Source organism: Pecten maximus, chromosome 5 (assembly GCF_902652985.1).
Source record: "Pecten maximus chromosome 5, xPecMax1.1, whole genome shotgun sequence".
Lineage (NCBI taxonomy): Eukaryota > Metazoa > Mollusca > Bivalvia > Pectinida > Pectinidae > Pecten > Pecten maximus.
In genome coordinates this window covers 47,321,128-47,342,796 of record NC_047019.1, presented here as the reverse complement: position 1 = coordinate 47,342,796, position 21,669 = coordinate 47,321,128, and the positions used below count along the sequence as shown (strand labels likewise).

The following is a 21,669-nucleotide window of genomic DNA, read 5'->3' as shown; positions in this document are numbered from 1 at the left end:
GGAGATTGATGATTAATTTAAGGGAGTTTTGCCTAAAATAAGGGAGATTTGTGCACGATATGAATATCAACATTTTTACATAATTTTAAAGCAATTAATTAATTTTGAAAGTTTACAGATTTGCTAGTTTTGTTAATTTTATAAAATAAACAATCAGATTTCATCATACTATCACTGATCATTGATACACATGTTATATACGAAACACACGATTTGGTCCTAAATAAACAAAGAATACATGACGTCTGAAAACAAACTGAGGTAAAGATTGTAAGCAACTTGGCTTTAATTCATGTTGAAAGCATATATATTCTAGCGAGGACAAATTTCACACAAGCAAGAGCTTTGTATGAAGCTTGTAACTAGGTGTCACATTAACAGACAGATCATGTGATTGCTAAATTTAGCCAAATCTCATAAAATTTTATGCAAAAACTATCAAGTGTTAAACAAAAAATGGCGTTAAAAAAGAGGTCAGAAAGGGATCCATATCAGTCAAATAAAAGTGATCTTTTCTCTTCTTTTAATTCTTTCACTCTTTCTTCAAAACATTTAATAATTTCATTTAACACTTGATAGCAGAAGCAACTTTCAATCGTCAAAATCCAAGAAGGCCATACTCTTTGTCATTCATTTAGCTTTTTCAATCAGACTTGCATGCACAACTGGAGACCAAGGGGAGCCTCTACATTCAAATCTGAGAAAGACCCATAATGGCCATTCGAACTTTAAGAAATTGCTAATGAATTTTCAATTGTCTAGATTCAAGATGGCTGCCTGTTGGCCATGTTGTTGTCAGACTGGTCCTATACAGATCTAGAAATATGCATAACTTAAGGGATCAAAGAAAACCGACATATGAAATCTGAGAACTAGCGGTAGCAAACCTCATTGTCAAAATTGAAGATGGCCACCTGCATGTCGGCAATGTTGATTTTTTGATTGATACCGAATGCAATATGCACAACTAGGAACCAAGGGGAACATACATATGAAATTAGAGAAAGGTCCCTTTAGTACTTTATGAGAACTAGTGGAAACAAACTTTACTTCAATTGTAAAAATCCACAGATATGGGACTAAATGGGTGTTTTGGGGGTAAATGAATATCTCATGTATCTAAAAATGTAAGGTAGGTTTTATGTCACAACCAATTTTATCTTATCAGATAATCTGAACCAAAATCTTAGCGACACCAAATGGGAGAATTCCACATTTTCATATAGTAGTGCGCTCTGGCCCTACACTAAGACATGGTGTCAGGGCCAGATTTAGGGCCAGAGGAAACTCTGGCTACTCCTTGTCCAAAGTTCCTGTCCAGGATGATGATCCATCAGCCAAATGAGATTACAATTGTTGTCATAGCTTTGTGTCTGGTCATTCCCATGTGGTTACAACATGTGCACCTATCTCGAGATTGTTATTATTTTGATAATGATATGGATGCCCTTGTATATAATCAGCACAACAGGACAATAAAACCATGCAATCAGATTATTGTGTATATGTAGCAGGATTGGATTGGGTCAATCATCGGTGCATGCACGTAGCTTAATTGGTAGAGCATCTGGCTAGTGTTCAGAGGTCCCGGACCAGGTAGCTCAATTGATAGAGCATCTGGCTAGTGTTCAAAGGTTCAAACTCCGGTCTGCTCGCTACATTTTCTCCTCTCCTGTTACGAAATTGGCGCCCAGCTAAAATACCCATGGTGGTGGTATAAGGGTCTAGTGTGTCTTCGAGGGCGAAGACTTGGAAAAAAGGAGGGAAGTGCATTGCGGGACCGGATTTGGTCGATCATCGGTGACAAGGTAGCTCAATTGGTAGAGCATCCGGCTAGTGTTGGAGGTCCCGCGTTCGAACCCTGGTGTAGCCACTACATATTTTCTCCTCTCCTGTTACATATGTTGTAAACGTACGTTATCGATAACCCAACGCGGGGTACAATGGTCTACAAAGGCGACAGTGAGCGGAGCTGTAAAAACCTGTGTGTTCACTGATGCGCTAAACTGTAGACTGCCTAACAATAGAGCTCTCGCTAGCGTCACTCACTTGCCGAGTTGCCTCCTAGGCATTGGTACTCCATAAGACAACTCGTCCATTTCACCACACATATATACAACCATGTAATAAACGGTCCTTAATTGGGACATAAAGGAAGAAAGAGCTCCCATTGTTGTATTTTTTTCATGTACATCGTCTTGTAGTTTAACCAGATTTTTCATAATTTCTTCCCCTCTCCTTTCTGCATTATGAACTGTAGACATCGTGTTGAAGGAAGTCACCAAGTCACAGCTGTAAATCACACTTCTGTAACTTACCCGCACATTTCCTTTCGTTCTCTGCGATTGCTTTTTACTTGAGTGACCTGGCATCTTCGTTTTTCGATTATTCCAGTAATTATGTGTACAATATATAAAATACGTATAAAGTTATATCAATTTACAACGCCATTCAGCTAATTTCATTTTCTGATTGGTTGTGAAATCCGTAGTCTCTCGTGTTCCATGTTCCGGAAGTTTGCAATACATTGAAGAAGGATAACTCTACACGACAAAATATATTAAAAATTAAAATCCCTTTACTATTTTCGTCATATTCACGACTATGTGAGTGAACTTGTGTATTTAACAAACCCGAAAAATATCGAGGTAATGTTTCCTTCGCCTGAATATTTAAATTCAATTGTTTGCTTCAGATAATGCCTAAACAGCCTAAAATAATGAACCGAGGATATTGACTTGAAAACGGAAGTTTTAAACACAATTTCTGCGCATGTCTGTGGTTGTGAACTTATACATTCCAAAGAGAAGCATAAAACACAACCTGCGATCAAGAAGCGTTCATAATCTCTGGAAATGCGATCGAAGATTCCAACGATCAATTCGGTGGTCTGCTAGAGGTTTGTTTGTTTCAACTCCATTTGATATTTGCGTTAATTTCTTAGTTTTATAGGTGTGACCGGCCACTGACAGATTGAACATGTTCATGCAAAGAACAGTGACAGCTGATCGTCATTCACTGGCTCAGGTTTTAAACAAAAATAACTTTAACAAAAGACTAGCAACCTTTCGTCTTTTTGTTGATGTTGATTAAGTGGTTTCTGGTAAATAAATGCTATTTATAGTACGTTATCCACCAAATATTTTAGGGTGATTATAATTTGTCTTGACCTATATGACCGAAATTCAAAATAAACCTAACAAATAATTATTATGTTTGCCTTGAACTCGGGGGCCTGTTGTCTATTGTTCTCTCTCGATTTCACATTTTCATCTGTGAGTGTTAAAAACATTCGACAATTTTAGGCCCACATACTATTGGGGATGGGTATTAACCAAAATGTCATTTTGATATACAATTCACAAGACAAATTCTTTCTGGCAGTTAAATTTAATTTGTGTGACTTGGGTACAGTCCAATCTGTGCATCTTTAATCAATTACAGATCCATCTGCTCAAATCACGATTCTACGCTGAAGCTTAGTCATATGTTACAGCTACATTATGTATAGGATGCAGTCTGGTTAGTGTCATGTCAAGCTTTTGTCCTGCATGAAAGCTTTAAACAAACGATATTGATGCTCTCAGTGACCTTACCTTCTAACTTATTTTGTGACCAAAACATCCTATATGAAGGCAAATACATAGAAAAAAGTAACTTAAAAAAAGCAACAGAAGAAGACATAAATAACAAATTGAAACTATCATTGGACCAGAGACACTGGATATCAGTTATTTGGCTTGAAATGCTATATGAGGTAGAGCTGATGATTCAGGCCAAACACCTGTATTTGATTCCTGTAATAAACCAATCTAAATCAAACTCGCGCTTGGTAGGAATGTGTTTATCCCTATTATTCAACATTGAATTGGCGCAAAACTAAACTTCTACAGTTGAAGCATTGAGTCTCAGGTTGAGATTTATGAAATCTCCAGAAAAATGGGTAGTGTAAAAGGAACAGGCCTGGTCTGGCTTTTGCAAGGTGTTTGATATATATATAAATATATATATGTGTGTGTTGTCTGTTACTCAACTGACAGAACATGCTAATTTGGCTCAGGAGGTAGAGCTAAGGATTATCATGCTGGAGACATGAGTTTAATTCCTGCGAGGACAACCAACAACAATGTGATTTATATATACATTGTCCTTATTGATCTAGAATCCCCACTGCTGCTGAAAATGTAATAAATCATCTATGTTTAACTTTTTATTTCAGTATGAATATTTTAACTTTTTATTTCAGTATGAATATGTACCCGTTGAATTGGTACCATAGATAGCATGATGGACCAAGCTACAAAACGTAACAAAGGGGACCGACCTTTTTACCAGCCACCCGAGAATATACCTACAAGTGCTGAAATAGTCAACGATGCAAGACAATCAATTGGTCGTCCTTTGCAAGTTGTGAAGACAAAACGACCATTCACTCCACGTGAAGATAGGAGGTCATTGTTTGGACCAACTAGTACCAGAAACCCAGAAACTAGGCCACCAAGTGCCTTTAGGTAAATCTTATGCCCATTGAGAAAAGTGTAAATCTTCTGGAATATGTAATATAAAAAGAATGTATGTGATAGATGGAATAATGTATAATTATATATAATTGATTACTCTCTTCTTTATCATGAAACAACCTAAAATTCAGATTTCAACATCAATAAATGTATACATGAGCAGTGTAATCATAGTGAAAACCACCACTCCTCGTTCCTGTTCTGTTAAAATGATTTTGAAATTGTTGATTATTCACATGCCGTACATAAAAAGTTATAAACGACAATAACATCTTCCGAATTAAATTTGCTTGTTATAGTCTTACATCACGGCATTTTGATGGAGTGGACTCGAGACCTGCATCTGGTACTAAGCTCAGCCCTCTTCCCCATGTAAGTATCAGCAAAGCCAGAGATGTGAAAAAATCAGTAGTCAGTTACAGGTGTATGATACCTACCACTGTATATTACACATGTATATCTACACATTGTATATTAACACTCTATTTACATATAGTACATCTACACACTGTATATTACATGTAGTGTATCTACACACTGTATATTACATATATAGTACATCTACACACTGTATTTACACACTGTATTTACACACTGTATTTACAAACTGTATTTACATATAGTACATCTACACGCTGTATATATAAATGTAGTATATCTACACTGTATATTACATGTAGTATATCTACACACTGTATATTACATGAAGTACATCTACACACTGTATATTACATGTAGTACATCTACACACTGTATATTACATGTAGTACATCTACACACTATATTACATGTAGTACATCTACACACTGTATATTACATGTAGTTTATCTACACACTATATTACATGTAGTATATCTACACTGTATATTACATGTAGTATATCTACACATTGTATATTACATGTAGTACATCTACACAATGTGTATTACATGTAGTATATCTACACACTGTATATTACATGTAGTACATCTACACAATGTGTATTACATGTAGTACATCTACACACTGTATATTACATGTAGTACATCTACACACTATATTACATGTAGTACATCTACACATTGTATATTACATGTAGTATATCTACACACTGTATATTACATGTATACCCACACACTGTATATTATATGTAATATATCTACACACTGCATATTACATGTAGTATACCTACCACTGTATATTACACATGTATATCTACACATTGTATATTTACACACTGTATATTACATGTAGTACATCTACACACTGTATATTACATGTAGTATATCTACACACTGTATATTACATGTAGTATATCTACACACTGTATATTACATGTAGTATATCTACACACTGTGTATTACATGTAGTACATCTACACACTGTATATATTACATGTAGTATATCTACACACTGTATATTACACGTAGTATATTTACACACTGTGTATTACATGGAGTATATCTACACACTGTGTATTACATGTAGTACATCTACCCACTGTATATTACACGTAGTATATTTACACACTGTATATTACACGTAGTATATTTACACACTGTGTTTACACGTAGTATTTTTACACACTGTGTTTACACGTAGTATATCTACACACTGTATATTACATATAGTACATCTACACACTGTATAATACATGTAGTACATCTACACACTGTATAATACACATAGTATATTTACACACTGTGTTTACACGTAGTATATTTATACACTATATGGTCACTTATACAAGTATATTATCACATGATGTTATAAAGTATAATCAACTATAATATTTATATAATCAGTTCTTGTCTATTCTTACTCCTGTTATCAGCATTATTTCCAAAATGTTTGTGAGGTCAAGTTGTGTATTATAGACAGCAGTTGTATATCGTAGACCAACAGTTGTGTATTATAGACCAACATTTGTGTATTATAGACAGCAGTTGTATATCGTAGACCAACAGTTGTGTATTATAGACCAGCAGTTGTATATCGTAGACCAACAGTTGTGTATTATAGACAGCAGTTGTATATCGTAGACCAACAGTTGTGTATTATAGACCAGCAATAGTATATTACAGACTAAACAGTTATACATTATAGACCAACAGTTGTGTATTATAGACCAACAGTTGTGTATTATAGACCAACAGTTGTGTATTATAGACAGCAGTTGTATATTGTAGACCAACAGTTGTGTATTATAGACCAACAGTTATATATTAAACACCAGCAGTTATACATTATAGACCACCTGTTGTGTATTATAGACCAACAGTTGAGTATTATATACCTACAGTTATAGACAATTATCGTATTCCTGTGAGATATGATGCTATATTTCCTCTTGGTTTACATCTAAATCTTGTTGATCATGACTCTGTGACATGTTGCTACTGCTACTATGTGTACTCTTTCTCATGTTTAATACTATCTCAGCTAGTTCCTCTTATTTAGTTATATATCTTCTTAAAGGTGTACTAATTGACAATCCTTGAAAATGAATTTACCAGTATATATCCTATGAGATACAAAATTTATAATTTATTAATTTAAAAATAAGTTAGAAAAGTATTTTAACATTGTCCTGTATTCTCATAAGCCTAAGTATATTACACCATCCTATAGCTAATTATAACATTTCTACCTCTGTCAACATTCTTAGCAAGTCAAATCTTTATGGAGATATTCAATGGTGTTGGAATCTTTATCTAATCTTAGCCTTCAGATCTGGCTTACATAATATATATCCTGTGATGCCTATGCACACTTCCTGTATACGTACCTGGACGTCACCTCCCCATGGTATACCGATATATATATATTCCCTTATCCTAATGTAGCTGAGGGTGATGTAGTTTTATTACTGGAGAGGAACAGTTATTGATCACAAGTTGTATATAGGTAATTACCTGTCATTTGTTCACACACTGTCATGACTGTCCTTTATTGCATGCCTTCACAAATTTAGCTAAAAAAAAATTTCAGTCAGGTTAGTACAAGCTTAAACAATGCATAAACATTAACTAGTTGAAATTATGGTTTATACATATACTCAGCAAACATACTACATTGACATTTAGGCAATTGCATTGGTGTTTTATATAATTTATAGCTAGCTATAGGATCTTAAACATTATAGATTTTTACAACATGTTTTTTTTTGCCCATTTTTTTCAAAAAGGTAGGATAAAACAGTAAATATAGAAAAAAAAATCCATAGCACTCCAAGAATTTTTCTTTGAAACATATTCCTCGATAACATCAATAATAAGGTCAACATGCAAGTTAGAAGGGAATCAAAGATATCAGAACTGTATGTATAAGTGGGAGCATAGATGTACATAGCAGCGTTCAAATGTAAACAATATGATAATGAAAGTAGTTTTTACATGTACGTGTGTATACTAAAACTTATCAAACTTCAGATAAAAACGTATTGATTAAGTACCATAGACTGAGCCTTCACTGCCCATCAACTCAAATTTCTGTTGTTGAACAAAAGAAATAGGTAGCTGCAGGTTAGACTAGAACTAGTACTGAAATCTAAATCTTCATTTTCAGAGACCAAGTTGCACATCTATCAATGAAGAACAAGTAAGCATGTCAGCACTGGAAGACGTTGTGTATTTTGTGTTGTCGGTAGACTTGGAAGGGTAGATGCTAACTAGTGTGTACATGTGTTCATTGGTAGACCTTGCTTTTTATGTTCCCCATATCAATAATTTTTTGAAAGAACCAGTGCTTAATTTTGGAGGTACAAAAGATATGATAACAACCCAAAACTACACAGTGAAATGATAATTGATGATATTGTGGTTGTCATGATAATGTACCAACACATTATCCTAACATTTGGCAACACAGGGAATATATCAGACCAGTAGTATGTTGGGTAAAAAACAACAAGGCCAAAATATTACTCGGGGTTGTTTACAAAAAAGGAACAATAAGTCTAATGCTTTTACACTCTTACTAAATTTAATTCCATTGTAATGACAGAGGTCTGCATGGCTTTAGGGATGGTTATTTAATACAAATTAGAGCTGATGCTTTAGCTGGAACAGAGTACATGATGGAGCTTGTTAAGTTGGTAATGGCAGGGCATCCAGTTGACCTTTGACATTTATCAGTTGTCAAACCACTATTTCTCAGAGATCTGAATTGTCAAAACATAGTCAAATAGATACCTTCCTTCCATCCCAAGAGTCAAATATCATTTTATGGAGACAAAAACATACTCTCAAGGTTTACCTGTCTACTGGAAGCTCTGATTTGTAAACAATAAACATGAAGACATGGTCATTCCATGTACATTATTACTACCCTCACAATCACTGGTAGTTAGATGTTATATTTGCTTGTGATGTTTGCTTCATCAGAGTTAGGACAAAACTGGAACATATTTTCTTAGAGATGTATTATTCTCTGCATGGAAATAGATGTTGGTACCAATTTCATTCAGTTGAGACAAATGCACATGTAATATATTAGTCTAAGATATTGATGAATTAATAGTTTTGCAGACCCTCAGATAACCACACTAACCATGGTCGGTATTAGTCATGATCACCTATAGTCTAACACTGTATAATGTTAATAGACTGTTGTAATATTGTCATGCTGGAATTGCTTAATGTTTCCGTTAGGTTTGGTGGTGATGGCAAGGAGGTGGTATTTCCATGTCAGTTTGATAGTAGCACTATAAAATATAGTAATCTGTATGGTATTACAGACACCACGCCTGCCCACAGAACCTGATGTTGAGGTTCTCCTTCCCCCGAAACCCCCTACTGACCCCAACAAGGCAAGTAGGAAGGTACCTCGGGCCCGTGTCATCCACAGCAACAGTGTAGATGCTTCCAGTCCTGAGTCCCTAGGGATCAACAAAAGTGGTTCACTCACTGACCGTAAGTACTCGATGAGTAATTTACTTATCAACTTTAGGTATTGAATTCCGAACAAACAACAACGGGTATCAGACCCCTTGTTTGATAACAAAAGTAGTTCACTTATTGCAACAAGTATATCCCTAGAGATAAGTAAGTATATATGGTTCAGATTAGTGGTTATAGACTGACTACCACCATCAGTACTAAATAGTTTCAAACCTGACACCAAGTTTTACAAACTTGTGATCTTAACTAATGCTTCTATTACTATAAAACTTGTTAGTGTGATGTCTGTAAGGTACCAATAAACATACGACTACACAAGCTTAATGGAAATCATGTTGTTTCCTCCTTGTGCTTTCTAGTGTCAAAACAGACAGAGGGCAGTACCACTGACTCCAACCGTAGGACTCACAGTGGGCCTAAGGAGAGAACACCTATCCCCAAGGAAGAGCGTGGAGAGGGCGATGGTAAAGAGATGCCCCATAGGGCCCCTAGTCAGGCTTCAGTTAGGAGTCCTCCCAGGAGGTAAATGCCTAAATTGTATAAGATTGGTCCCCAGTCATCAGATGATGAGGAAGTAATCATAGCTAATGATGCTTCCGTATTGTTATAGATCTTACAGTTGTTTAGACTTTGAAATAAGGATAAGACTGTCAACTTTATTGAGTTTCCTGTAGAAATAAGTATGATATTGTGGTTTGCTTTCAAGTTGAATGCTGTTGTATGTTAACAGTGCCAGCAGCAGAGAGGTGGAGAGTAGAGCCAGCAGTGGAGGTACTAAGAGGACATCTAGTGCAGGAAGCACAGGGCGAGGAGGTAAGGGTCAGTCTGTCAGTGTATCACATACTGGGCGAGGGGGTAAGGGTTAGTCTTTGTCAGTGTATCACATACTGGGCGAGGAGGTAAGGGTCAATCTCTGTCAGTGTATCACATACTGGGCAAGGAGGTAAGGGTCAATCTCTGTCAGTGTATCACATACTGGGCAAGGAGGTAAGGGTCAGTCTCTGTCAGTGTATCACATACTGGGCGAGGAGGTAAGGGTCAGTCTCTGTCAGTGTATCTCATACTGGGCGAGGAGGTAAGGGTCAATCTCTGTCAGTGTATCACATACTGGGCAAGGAGGTAAGGGCCAGTCTCTGTCAGTGTATCACATACTGGGCGAGGAGGTAAGGGTCAATCTCTGTCAGTGTATCACATACTGGGCAAGGAGGTAAGGGTCAGTCTCTGTCAGTGTATCACATACTGGGCGAGGAGGTAAGGGTCAATCTCTGTCAGTGTATCACATACTGGGCAAGAGAGGTAAGGGTCACTCTCTGTAGGCAAGGAGGTAAGGGTCAGTCTTTGTCAGTGTATCACATACTGGGCGAGGAGGTAAGGGCCAGTCTCTGTCAGTGTATCACATACTGGATGAGGAGGTAAGGGTCAGTCTTTGTCAGTGTATCACATACTGGGCGAGGAGGTAAGGGTCAATCTCTGTCAGTGTATCACATACTGGGCAAGGAGGTAAGGGTCAGTCTTTGTCAGTGTATCACATACTGGGCGAGGAGGTAAGGGCCAGTCTCTGTCAGTGTATCACATACTGGATGAGGAGGTAAGGGTCAGTCTTTGTCAGTGTATCACATACTGGGCGAGGAGGTAAGGGTCAGTCTTTGTCAGTGTATCACATACTGGGCGAGGAGGTAAGGGTCAGTCTTTGTCAGTGTATCACATACTGGGCTAGGAGGTAAGGGTCAGTCTCTGTCAGTGTATCACATACTGGGCGAGGGGGTAAGGGCCTGTGTCTGTCAGTATATCACATACTGGGCGAGGAGGTAAGGGTCAGTCTTTGTCAGTGTATCACATACTGGGCGAGGAGGTAAGGGCCTGTGTCTGTCGGACGCAGTAGTCACAATGCTGACATAAGGTTTAACACCTGATTCTTGTATTTATAGGCAGTGCAGGTAAACGGGATGCTGAGGAGTCACAGGAGGAGACAATGTTTTATACCCAGAACATTGCCCCACGCCTGGAGGAGCTGGTTCACCTGGGTAAAAGTAAGTGCCAATTTTAAAGCTGCTTCAACACCACTAAGAAAAAAAATCTTTTTAATAAAGACTTAATGCTTTCTCAATACAAATAACTTTAAACCCAATTGAGTGAAAAACTTCTGTAATTGTCATAAAATAAGTAACCTAGAATGTCAAAAAAAGCTCTTGAAGCAAAGAAGTAAAAAAGTAAAAACAACAACAACAAAAAAGTGCTGCTGAATATATATGGAGTAGAGTGACATTTGAGTGTTTTGTTTGTAGAACGAGAAGGGGAGAAGCTATGCGAGTGTGCTGACAGTTTATACAAGTTACTACAGAGGGAGAACTTGCTCGGTAAAAATTGTAAACAACGTTCCACCATTCTCAAGTCTGTGTTCAAATTGCTTGACCTGGAGGAGCCCAAAGTCCTACTAAGAGTGGCAAGACTCATTCTCGCTGTATGTGCTTTATCCTGTATATCTCTGGATACTTTATGTAATCATACATTGTAGAATGTTTTTTGAAGACTGCGTGCATCAGTCCTTGGCATGGAGTAGTTTGTGAATTTACTTGAAATTATTTGGCAAATCAAACACTGATTCTATAAGAAAAAAATAAGTATAAAACAGATTTGAGTCTCAAAATAAGATTTCAAGGAATAAATGATAAAAAAATTAGTAACTGTTTGTCCAAAAAATTATATCAGAAAATTAATTTCCTGTTTCTATCTTTTCAGTTCCGTGTGAGTGGTAACAACCTTTTAAATGTGTGTAAACTAGTTTTTAAAGTGAGTCGTAATGAAAAGAACGACCCAGAATTTCTACGAGGAAATATATTAGGTAAGTTCAAAGGTGTTCCTTGTCAGTTCTAAGGAAAATATATATTTATAGAGAATGACAAAGTTGTAAAGGATGTACAGTGAGGCTAATAGTTTACCATGTTCTATGATATTTGGTCATGTATTTAGGTTAAGTTAAAAAAAGTTAAAAAAAAAAATTCAAAAAAGCTGACAAAAAGATATTGACAGTACATCTGTCAGTCCATGTGAGTTGAAATCAAAGTTGTAATTAATATTGCTGCTTTAGTTCTACTGAAATAAAAATTTGATGTATATTTCATGTGTCAGTGACTTAAATTTCAATGCAAACAGCTCTGTATCGTCTATATCTGGGTAACTATATATCATACGAAATGGGTTTAGTTACATTTACAATGGGCTTAGGGTGCTGTATTGAATGCTATCAACCTGTATATGTGTTTAACACCATTTCATACCATCAGAAATGCATTTCATGTTTGCATCATTGCTTTATACAGTTTCATTTGATTTTAATAATTCTGAAACATGGCAGTGTGAAACACTGGGTTGTATACAACTACCTAATGTGATTTATTTTATGTAAGTTGTCCTGGCTTAGGGATATCAACATCTTGTTTATTTTGTAGAGTTGTTGTCAAAGACGTTGAGTTGTACTGACCACACATCGTCGTGTGAAGCCCTGATATATTGTGTGGGTGCCATCAAGTTCCTGACTGGGAACACCACCATCGTCAAACAGTTGGTCAAAGAGAACTGTATAGAAGGCCTGGGCCAGCTGTTGGATGGCATCAACAAAACGGTAAATGTTATGGTAGTTCTTACAACTTAATATGTCTTCTGCTACATATAAAAACAAATATTCAAAATGCTGAAATGATATATAATTGATTACATAGCACATCTCTCTATTGATCAATCCCTTGCTGTCTGAAGCTCCTCATGACAAAGGAATGATAGTTAAATTAGTGGTCTAAATAATCCACAATAATGAGACCAATTTGATGGGACTCTTCTTATACACATCTGCAGTGGTCATTGGGTCATGCCCTTATGGTCAGATTCAGAAGGCTAGCATTCACTGATTAGTTCAATGTTGATTTAGTGTTAATATTGAATGCAATTATTAAGTTTATGTATATTTTTTTCAGAATAGAGAAAATGGAAAAGTTAATGAACAACTTGGACATATTCTTGTACAGGTAAGTGACATGAACTCATATTGTCTTAATGATGTTGAACTGGACTAGGCTCAATGCCATTCACCTGGTAATTCAAATGGTTGGGGCATCCATCTAGAGTCCCAGGGTTTAACTACCAGTCAGTTTGTTGCATTTCCTTATACTGCTACATTTGCTACCAACTGAATTTACCAGCAGAAAGTGGGATAGAATATTGTGTGTCGTCAGGTCCGAAGACTTTGTTAAAGGAGGGAGGAATTAGCAGAACTAGACTGCACTGAATGCCAGTGGCCAGTCATTTCAAATGGATGTAGTTATCTTCAGTTTGGCCATCCCAGTCTAGTCATCACATTTCCCTTTTGTTACATAAAGCAACATGCATAATAGTGTAACTTAAACCTAATATGTATTATTGTGGAACTTTGGGATCCTTTGTTATAGCTAACTGCAGCCTTAAGAAACTTAGCAGATGCCAACTCCAGTCGCGAGAAGTTCCTCAACTGTCATATTGTGGAGGGCCTATGTACTGTTGTGGATACATATGCTGTTGATGGAGACCTCATGCTCAACATATCGCGTATATTTAGGTAAGGCCAGCTGATTTTATTTTTTTTTTTTTTTTTTGTCATTTGTGGCCAAAAGGCTTATTGACTGAGTGTTTTGTAACACTTTGTCAACTTTACATATTAAAGAAGTATTGTGGTAGGTGTGAGGATTAAAGAAGTATTGTGGTAGGTGTGAGGATTAAAGAAGTATTGTGGTAGGTGAGGATTAAAGAAGTATTGTGGTAGGTGATGATTAACACCATATTGTACTTTGTTTACAGTAAGATCACCTTACACACAGACTGTTGTACTGTCCTCGCAGACCAGCCGTCCTCATACAAGTCTTTCATCCATTTGCTCAACAAACATCTCCAGAAATCAGTAAGTGTTGTAATATGCTTGAAAATTTTGAATGAAATTATGGTTGATTTTTTATGTTTAAGCAGTTTTCCTTTATGAAACAGAGAATGTTTTCTGACTTATATAACAAATTATCTACAGGATATGGTTGTACGTGTGTGTTTTGTACTGGGGAACATAACTGCCAAAAATGACGAGGCACGAGTGCGACTGTTCCAGGAGAATAAAGCCTTTGATGTATTGCTGTCAGTATTAAAACTTTACCTAGAGATGGATCTCAAGGTAAGTAGTGCTGTCATTTTCGAACTTAACTACAAGATAAAATATAATTTGAGTTTGAACAATCGGTAAAATAGTTCACATGAACCAGTTTCTCTCTCCACTACATAATCATGTAGACCATAAAACAGATACTTAACCTAGCAATCTATCCTAGATAGAACTTCTAAATGTTAAAAATTAATAATATTGTAGGCACAAGGAAAGGAAGAGAAATCAGACGACGGGGAGAGAGGCAATAAACTTAATAAAAGGGAAGATGTCATGATCAAGGTGGTCCGAGTTATTGCCAACCTGTCAATCAATGAGACTGTAGGTCCACTCATAGCTTCCAATGCACAGTGTATAGATCTTCTACTCAGCATTCTAGGTATGTATACACATAATCTTACATGCCATACCTTTTCAATTCATATAACAATTACAAAACAAGACTGTTTGTTTTATATAAAATCGAAACAAAAGAAAATCTTGAAAATATTTAGTTCAGTAACAAAACATGCGTTTGTAAACATCACTAATCATTTCTGTACATGTGGTCAAGTTAAACATGTTATGGTATAGTATGGCAGCTGTTGGTATCATGTGAGAATACAGTGATTGTTAAATCAACTGGTCAAAAGGATTGTAGAGCTTGTGCCATGGCACGGCATCCATGATCCACTTCATGGTATTTTGACTAAATTTGGTCTGAAGCTTCCTTGAATAGTTACTAGGTCTGCCTGGTACAGGAGGGGCGGGTGGGGAAACAGTAGTTTTTCCTATGATCACTGAAATAATCAGGTGAGTGATGCAGGCCTCTTGGGTGTTTTGTAAGATGAACAAAAATATTAATTCAATAGAAATGTAATATCTTTACAATAACTAACATGTATGCTCACCTTTGATTCCTGTTTACAGAGTACAAGGATATACCAACTAGTGAGGAGCTGGTCCTTAACACAGTGGCCACTATCAACAATCTGTCCTACTACAGCGTCAAGACTAGCATCATCAGCCAACAGCAGATGAGGGTTATTGAAGGTGAGATAGCCCTATCAACTAGCACCAGATGATGAGTTTTTAGCTCACTATCATCAGTTGGACAGATTGTTGAAAATCGCCCTTAGTCCATTATCCATGTTCCAGCCATCTATAAACAACCCTTGTTGAAGATTGTTATTGCCATTTCCCTGAAAGTCCTTCAGGGATCTTTCTCAAATTTTGTTTGTCAGTTCCCTAGTTTCTGGTTGTGCGTATTGAAATTTGAGACTGATCGGAAAACATCATGGCCGCCATTTCGAAAGTTGAAGATTGTTATCGCTATTACTCAGAAAGTTTTCCATTGATCTTTCTCCCCTTGGTCTCATTTTTAATTTTGAAACTGATTGGAAAACAAAATGACCACTTGTCGGCCATTTTGAATTTTGATATTTGAAGTTTATGAGTTCAGCTTTGTCCCTAGTTGTGCATATTTAATTTTGAGATTGATCAGAAAACAAAGTGGCAGACAGGCAGTCATTTAAAATTTTGACAATTGAAATTTCTCAGAAAGTTCTTCCAGATGTTTCTAAAATTTTATAAGTAGGTTCTCCTTGTTTTCAAATGATTAAGAGGAATGTTTTCAACTGATCAGATGAAAATAGTAAAGATGAGAAAAGATCAGTCTTACCCAATAAAGATTGTACAATGGTGGCTGCCAATATTCCCATTCGATCTCTTGTTTTTGAAGGTGGGTGTTGACTGCAGGGTAAAATTTCTAGTAACTACCTAACACATTATGAGGTAACCTGAGCAATCTTGCTTCGTCCATCTTTGTTCGTCAATAGTTAAAGTTTTCAACTTCTCAAAAAGGTCTACCAAAATTGTGAATTTTGTGGTCCTTGCCCCTCAGGGAGGTAATTGAAATTTTTATGGTCCCTGGTCTTCAAATTCCCCCTGGGGTAGGGCTAAATATTATAGGAATCTCATATTTTTAGCATAACTTGTTTGATTTTCATTGAAAATTGGTTGGATTTGGTCAGGGCTAACTATTCTCAATGACATGTTATCGCAGAATATTTCAGTCAAGACCTTGCTATAGGATCAAAAGTAGGTCAAAAATAAAAATCTCAAATTGAGTATTTTTTCATCGCATATAACAGAACATAATCCACTGAAACAGAATGTGCAAATTTCATGATCATCTGATAAAAAATGACATATGACACTTTAATACAGAAAAAAATTTCCTGCCAAAATTAAAAATATCATCCAAAATTGCACATGAAAGGTTTCTGCTCCTTATCTATACACATGAAGGCTTGACTTTTGGCACATCGACAGCATGAATGGTTGGCTACAAGTTTATACTTATTGTTGACTTGTCCTTCATTCAAGATCACAGGGGTCAAATGATGAAAACAATTTTTAAAACTCTAAATTCTTTCAAATTGGTTTATTTGGGTAACATTTTAAAGAACATACTTTTATGTAACTGTTTGCAATGTTTCAAGTCAAATAATCAAAAATGACTTGGATATTTCACTTTGGAAAAAAATTTCTTGCATAAATTGAAAATTATCCAAAAAAAATGGAATTCCAGTGTTTTTCTTTTGTTACTATTAATTTACTGCTAATTATAACACATCAGTTATGCAAAAAGTTGACCTTGACCATCAAAGTTCTAGGTCACTCTAACCAAATGACCAGTCAGTGAATGAAAGTGAAGAGAAAACGAAGAGAAAACATTATAAAAGCAACTGTCAGATTGATAACAAATCTGAGATTATTTTTTAAATTTTTCCTGGATGAAAAACCCATGTTTTGGGTCAAATTGACTGAAATTTTCTGAATTTTCTTCTCAAGACCCAGATTTGGTAAAAAAATCAAATACTCATCATGGATGGAAGGGTCTTTAGGTGTTTTATCAAAAATGTAAATTTCATGGCCCCTTGTCATGTTTCTCCCTGGAGAAGTGCTAAACTTTACTTTATTTAATGTAGGAAAATCACATTTAATGGAAATGATTCAAAATTGTTTAGAATTATGAGGAAGATAATAACTGTTATTTATATAGTATAGGAACTGTTTATAAATACATTGTAAATACATAAAAAAATAGTTACATCTTTAAGACCGTTGTGCCCTTGGGCCTCTTGTGATGGTTGAAAAATGAATGGTTACGTTTTGATGAGTGAATTTAGTCTTGTGTAGACATCAGATTTAATATAAATCACTTTATGATACTGGGTCTTTACTTCTCTTGTGTCACTGTATCAGTAACAGGCTAGAATGTCCTATACATATTTAACTAAGTTATTTGTGTTACAGCACTGTTAAAGCTAGTTCTGGCAGACAACATGGAGGGCATGATTGAGGCATCACGTGTGTTTGGTAACCTTACACGACAGAAGACAGTCCGTGACTTTCTTGTACAGCACAAGGGTGAGTCACTCAAACCTAATGATTTATTAACTTGTTACCTATTTGTATTTGTAAGTCAACTGAAGTGTAGCTTGTATTGTAGACCTTTCTCATATCTCAGGTGTTGACAGTCTGTAGGATAATATAGAGGTTTATAATAGTGATGATCTTTTATGTTGCAGTCGATCAGATGATGGTGACAATGTTGGACTCGGGAAACCGTGAGGTAGTATACATCTCTTGTGGTGTCCTCATCAACTTCATGGTGGACGAAGAAAAACGCCCAGCCCTCAAAAAGGAGGGAGGAGTCAAAAAGTATGCATATGTCTTGTTTGAATTAATGATATTTTCCAATTTTCAAATTATAATGCTCCCACATCAGAGAGTTGAGTAGAAATCACAATGTCTATCTGTCGTTAACAATTTCAGTTTTCCTCAAATTTCATAATATTTCATAAAAGTTCTCATATGAAGCTAAGTGGTTAAAACATGAGATGATCTTTATTCTCGTAAGAGGCACATGACATGTAAATATGCTGAGATGAGTATGATCACATGTTGTACTTTATTGCAGACTGATCGAGGTGTTAAGAGACTTTGGACGGACGGACTGGGAGCTGGCCAGTTTGGTCTGTCAGATACTTTGGAATTACAGTGGAAAAATCACCAGTACCAATGCCTGTTTCGGGGAGCAGGAAGCCCAGGACCTGCTTGACTTACTCATTGAATACACAGGTAAACATCAAAAACAGTTAACATTAGTAGTTATCATTATAACACACTTGTAGAAATAGAAACACAAACTGTCAACATCAGTAACAGTAAACATCAGTAATTAGTCAGGGTCAGGACCTATAGTCATTGTATTTTGTCTTGCCGTCCATGCATCGTCCGCCGTCTACTGTTCATAAACTGTTCACATTTTGAACTTGAATTTAGCTCAAACTTGCCTGAAATGATCATGAGATGGTCCTGACCATATTGCAAGAGTTGTTATTTTCCAAGTCTGTCAGACATTTAAAATGGCAGCCACGGCCACCATCTTTAAAAACACATTTTAAAGTTCTTCTCAGGTTTCACCTGTTGGATTTAGATTAAACTTGTCTGAAATGATCCTGTGATTGTTCTTATGGATGCTACAGCAGCCATTTTATAACAAGATTGTGCAGTCTTAGTTTTTATAAAGAGCACACATTTTAAACTTCTTCTTTAGTTGTATCAATTAGATTTAGATGAAACCTACTAGAATTGATCTACCATTATAGTCCAGACCACGAGTTGTTATATTTGATGACAAAATAAAGTATTGCATCATTGTTCTCAGAACCACTATAGTGTTACTTAGTATGTATACTACAATAGTACTATGGTCTTTACTTAAATCAGACGACTGTTCAGGCCTATGGGCATCTTGTCCTTAGTACTTTTGTAAAATTACAAACAAAAAAGTCAACAACAGTACACAGGTAAAACCACAAACAGTTCTTCTACACTGTCAAGTAAATATCAAGATTCTTTAGATGTATCCAGATCAATAATTTTAACAAGATTTAACTGTATACATGTTCAGTAAATATTGTTCACTTGTCAAAACTGACAATGATATTTGACAAGTTAATAAGTTATTACGTAATAAAAATATTTAAAATGATAAGCCTTTATATAGTACAGTTTGGTACCTTGAATTGAGAGTCTGCTTGTCTAACTTACAGACCAAGACTCGGCTTTGGACTCTTCCTTTAAAGATGAGGAGACGGACGAGGAAATGAAGAAGTACTACTATGAGACATGGCGTGAATTTTATCCTGTGGCTGAGCAGCTATTGCATCGCCTGGAAACACACCAATCAGACTTTGAACCACTGGAGAATCCTGGGGCTCCATGAACATGGAGGCAAATGATGATGGGATTGTGAGCTCTACTACGGAGACTCTGTAAGGGTGAACAAACTGAGGACCTTCCAGCAGGGAACCTCGGCATAACCAGCTTCATGTTCTAGCTTTGCGGTGATAGCCTAGTGCTGTGTAGATGTCTGCCAGGCGTAATGAGTACAAACATGCTGGTATGTTTGGCTCGGTCTCATAAGGAATGCTAGAACTGCTGAACAGTGTCCTTGGTCATATCTGGAACATTCATTGAACTACAGAAAGATGTAGGATTGCTGGAATAATGCCTATAAAATGCCTATAACGAGTTTGAGAGTGAGCCTAGCTGTTGTATTCAATCATGGACAGCCTGTTCAGTGATGGACAGTTCAGTGATGATGTTTTCATGAATGATGGACAGAATCATGGATCTATTGATACTCAGTAGACCTTAATATCATTCCAACAAATCTGTGATAAGATGGCTCGAGTGGAATTCATTTTCAGAAATTGCTAGGGGGAAATCCCTGCCAATAATATTAAAAGCATTCAACAGAATTCCTGATAATCTTGAAACATTCTTACCTAAAGAATAGCTTAAGATATTTGATACTTTAAAGAAAATCAAGTCGTCATAATAACCGAAATTCAAGTAGAGCTTGTATACTTATTATACATAACTTGTCTAGAAATCTCAGGTTTGCTAAAATCTTTATGTGGTGTTGTTTTATATGAATCCGTCCATGGTAGTGATTTGTCTCAAAGACACCACATGTTTTATGCTTTATATTTCTAACTAAGTCATCTACTCTCCAGAGTCAGACGTGCAGTGTAAAGACCAGATAATAATGTACTCCTGTGTAGATTATGATAATGTTCAGTGACCCATGTAATTTAGGATGTGTGAAGAGAGTGGGATATGTTAACAGGAGAATGTAGGTTTTTTACTAGAGAGTGTATATGCTTGTTGCCTGAAGAGTGTATGTGGAGCAAGTAAGGAGTGTGAGCAGGTTTTAACTATTACCTATACTGTATGAAACCAGTGGAAAGTTATATATATATACAGTATTGTTATATATAAATGATGTATAACTTCCATTTTCACTTTGACATGTTGATTGTACATAGAGTACTATTTATTTGTTTGTTGTGTTGATGAGATCCCTAATCACACATACACCTGTGTGCTGCACCATTTCTATTACCACTATATTACCCATCAGTTTTGTTTGCTCCATGCATGCTTCTCAGTCTCACTAGTGCCCCTTAACAATCTGTGAATGTTCCACTATCTACCCTTAACTTTATCAAATATCCATGACCTTCCCTAAATCCCTACTATACACTATAAATTTTAAAGGGCATAATCATTTAACAAGACAATCTTGATAAATACTACCATTTATAGAAAAATCTCCATGGTAGTGTAACACTACATTTACTTGGTAATACTACATGTTATCTATATGATGGGAGTGACCTACTTATATCTGCGATATAAGATCTAGATAAACCATAAAAGCATGTATGTGACCACATCTGAAAACTCCGTCCAGTATTATTTGTATGTGTCCTATTTATTTACATTGTGCATAGGCATCTGCTTCTGGTTAGTATTGATAGAAAAAAAAATCTGATCCCCTACTCCTACTCTATCAACAGATGTAACACTTGAATATCTACGATGCATCGACTGTGGAATGGAAGTAGACTTGATTGGTCGACAATTATAGTTTATAATGTTTATAGAGCTGTTGACCAATCATACCGCTCTAAAATATACAGACTACTTCCGCCACTGTCGATGCATCATCAGCTATCGTGATCGCTTTTGA

The 21,669-nt window shown here is 36.2% G+C and overlaps 2 protein-coding genes across 3 annotated transcripts in view; one reads left to right on the top strand and one right to left on the bottom strand.

The window, feature by feature from the left end:
- The window catches only part of LOC117328208 (E3 ubiquitin-protein ligase listerin-like), a 46,351-nt gene extending 43,813 nt beyond the window's left edge, over positions 1-2,538 (bottom strand). The window contains exon 1 of the mRNA XM_033885650.1: positions 2,319-2,538. Coding sequence (XP_033741541.1) covers positions 2,319-2,372 — 54 coding nt within the window. The 5' untranslated portion in view covers positions 2,373-2,538. The remainder of the gene's footprint in view (positions 1-2,318) is intronic.
- A 220-nt stretch (positions 2,539-2,758) lies between these two features.
- LOC117328206 (armadillo repeat-containing protein 2-like) lies at positions 2,759-21,663 on the top strand. 2 transcript variants are annotated; one of them, XM_033885647.1, is made up of 21 exons: positions 2,759-2,899; positions 4,247-4,511; positions 4,820-4,892; positions 8,067-8,099; positions 9,238-9,412; positions 9,760-9,922; positions 10,131-10,213; positions 11,329-11,430; positions 11,686-11,861; positions 12,140-12,242; positions 12,850-13,022; positions 13,372-13,422; positions 13,843-13,988; positions 14,228-14,327; positions 14,448-14,588; positions 14,781-14,955; positions 15,486-15,608; positions 17,877-17,990; positions 18,152-18,284; positions 18,544-18,704; positions 19,682-21,663. In XM_033885647.1, exons 2-21 carry the CDS (start codon positions 4,285-4,287, stop codon positions 19,852-19,854), a joined length of 2,625 nt encoding a protein of 874 aa, XP_033741538.1. In that variant the 5' UTR covers positions 2,759-2,899; positions 4,247-4,284; the 3' UTR covers positions 19,855-21,663. The 2 variants fall into 2 exon arrangements, with proteins under 2 accessions (XP_033741538.1, XP_033741539.1); XM_033885648.1 differs by lacking the exon at positions 8,067-8,099.
- Positions 21,664-21,669: the final 6 nt, after the last annotated feature.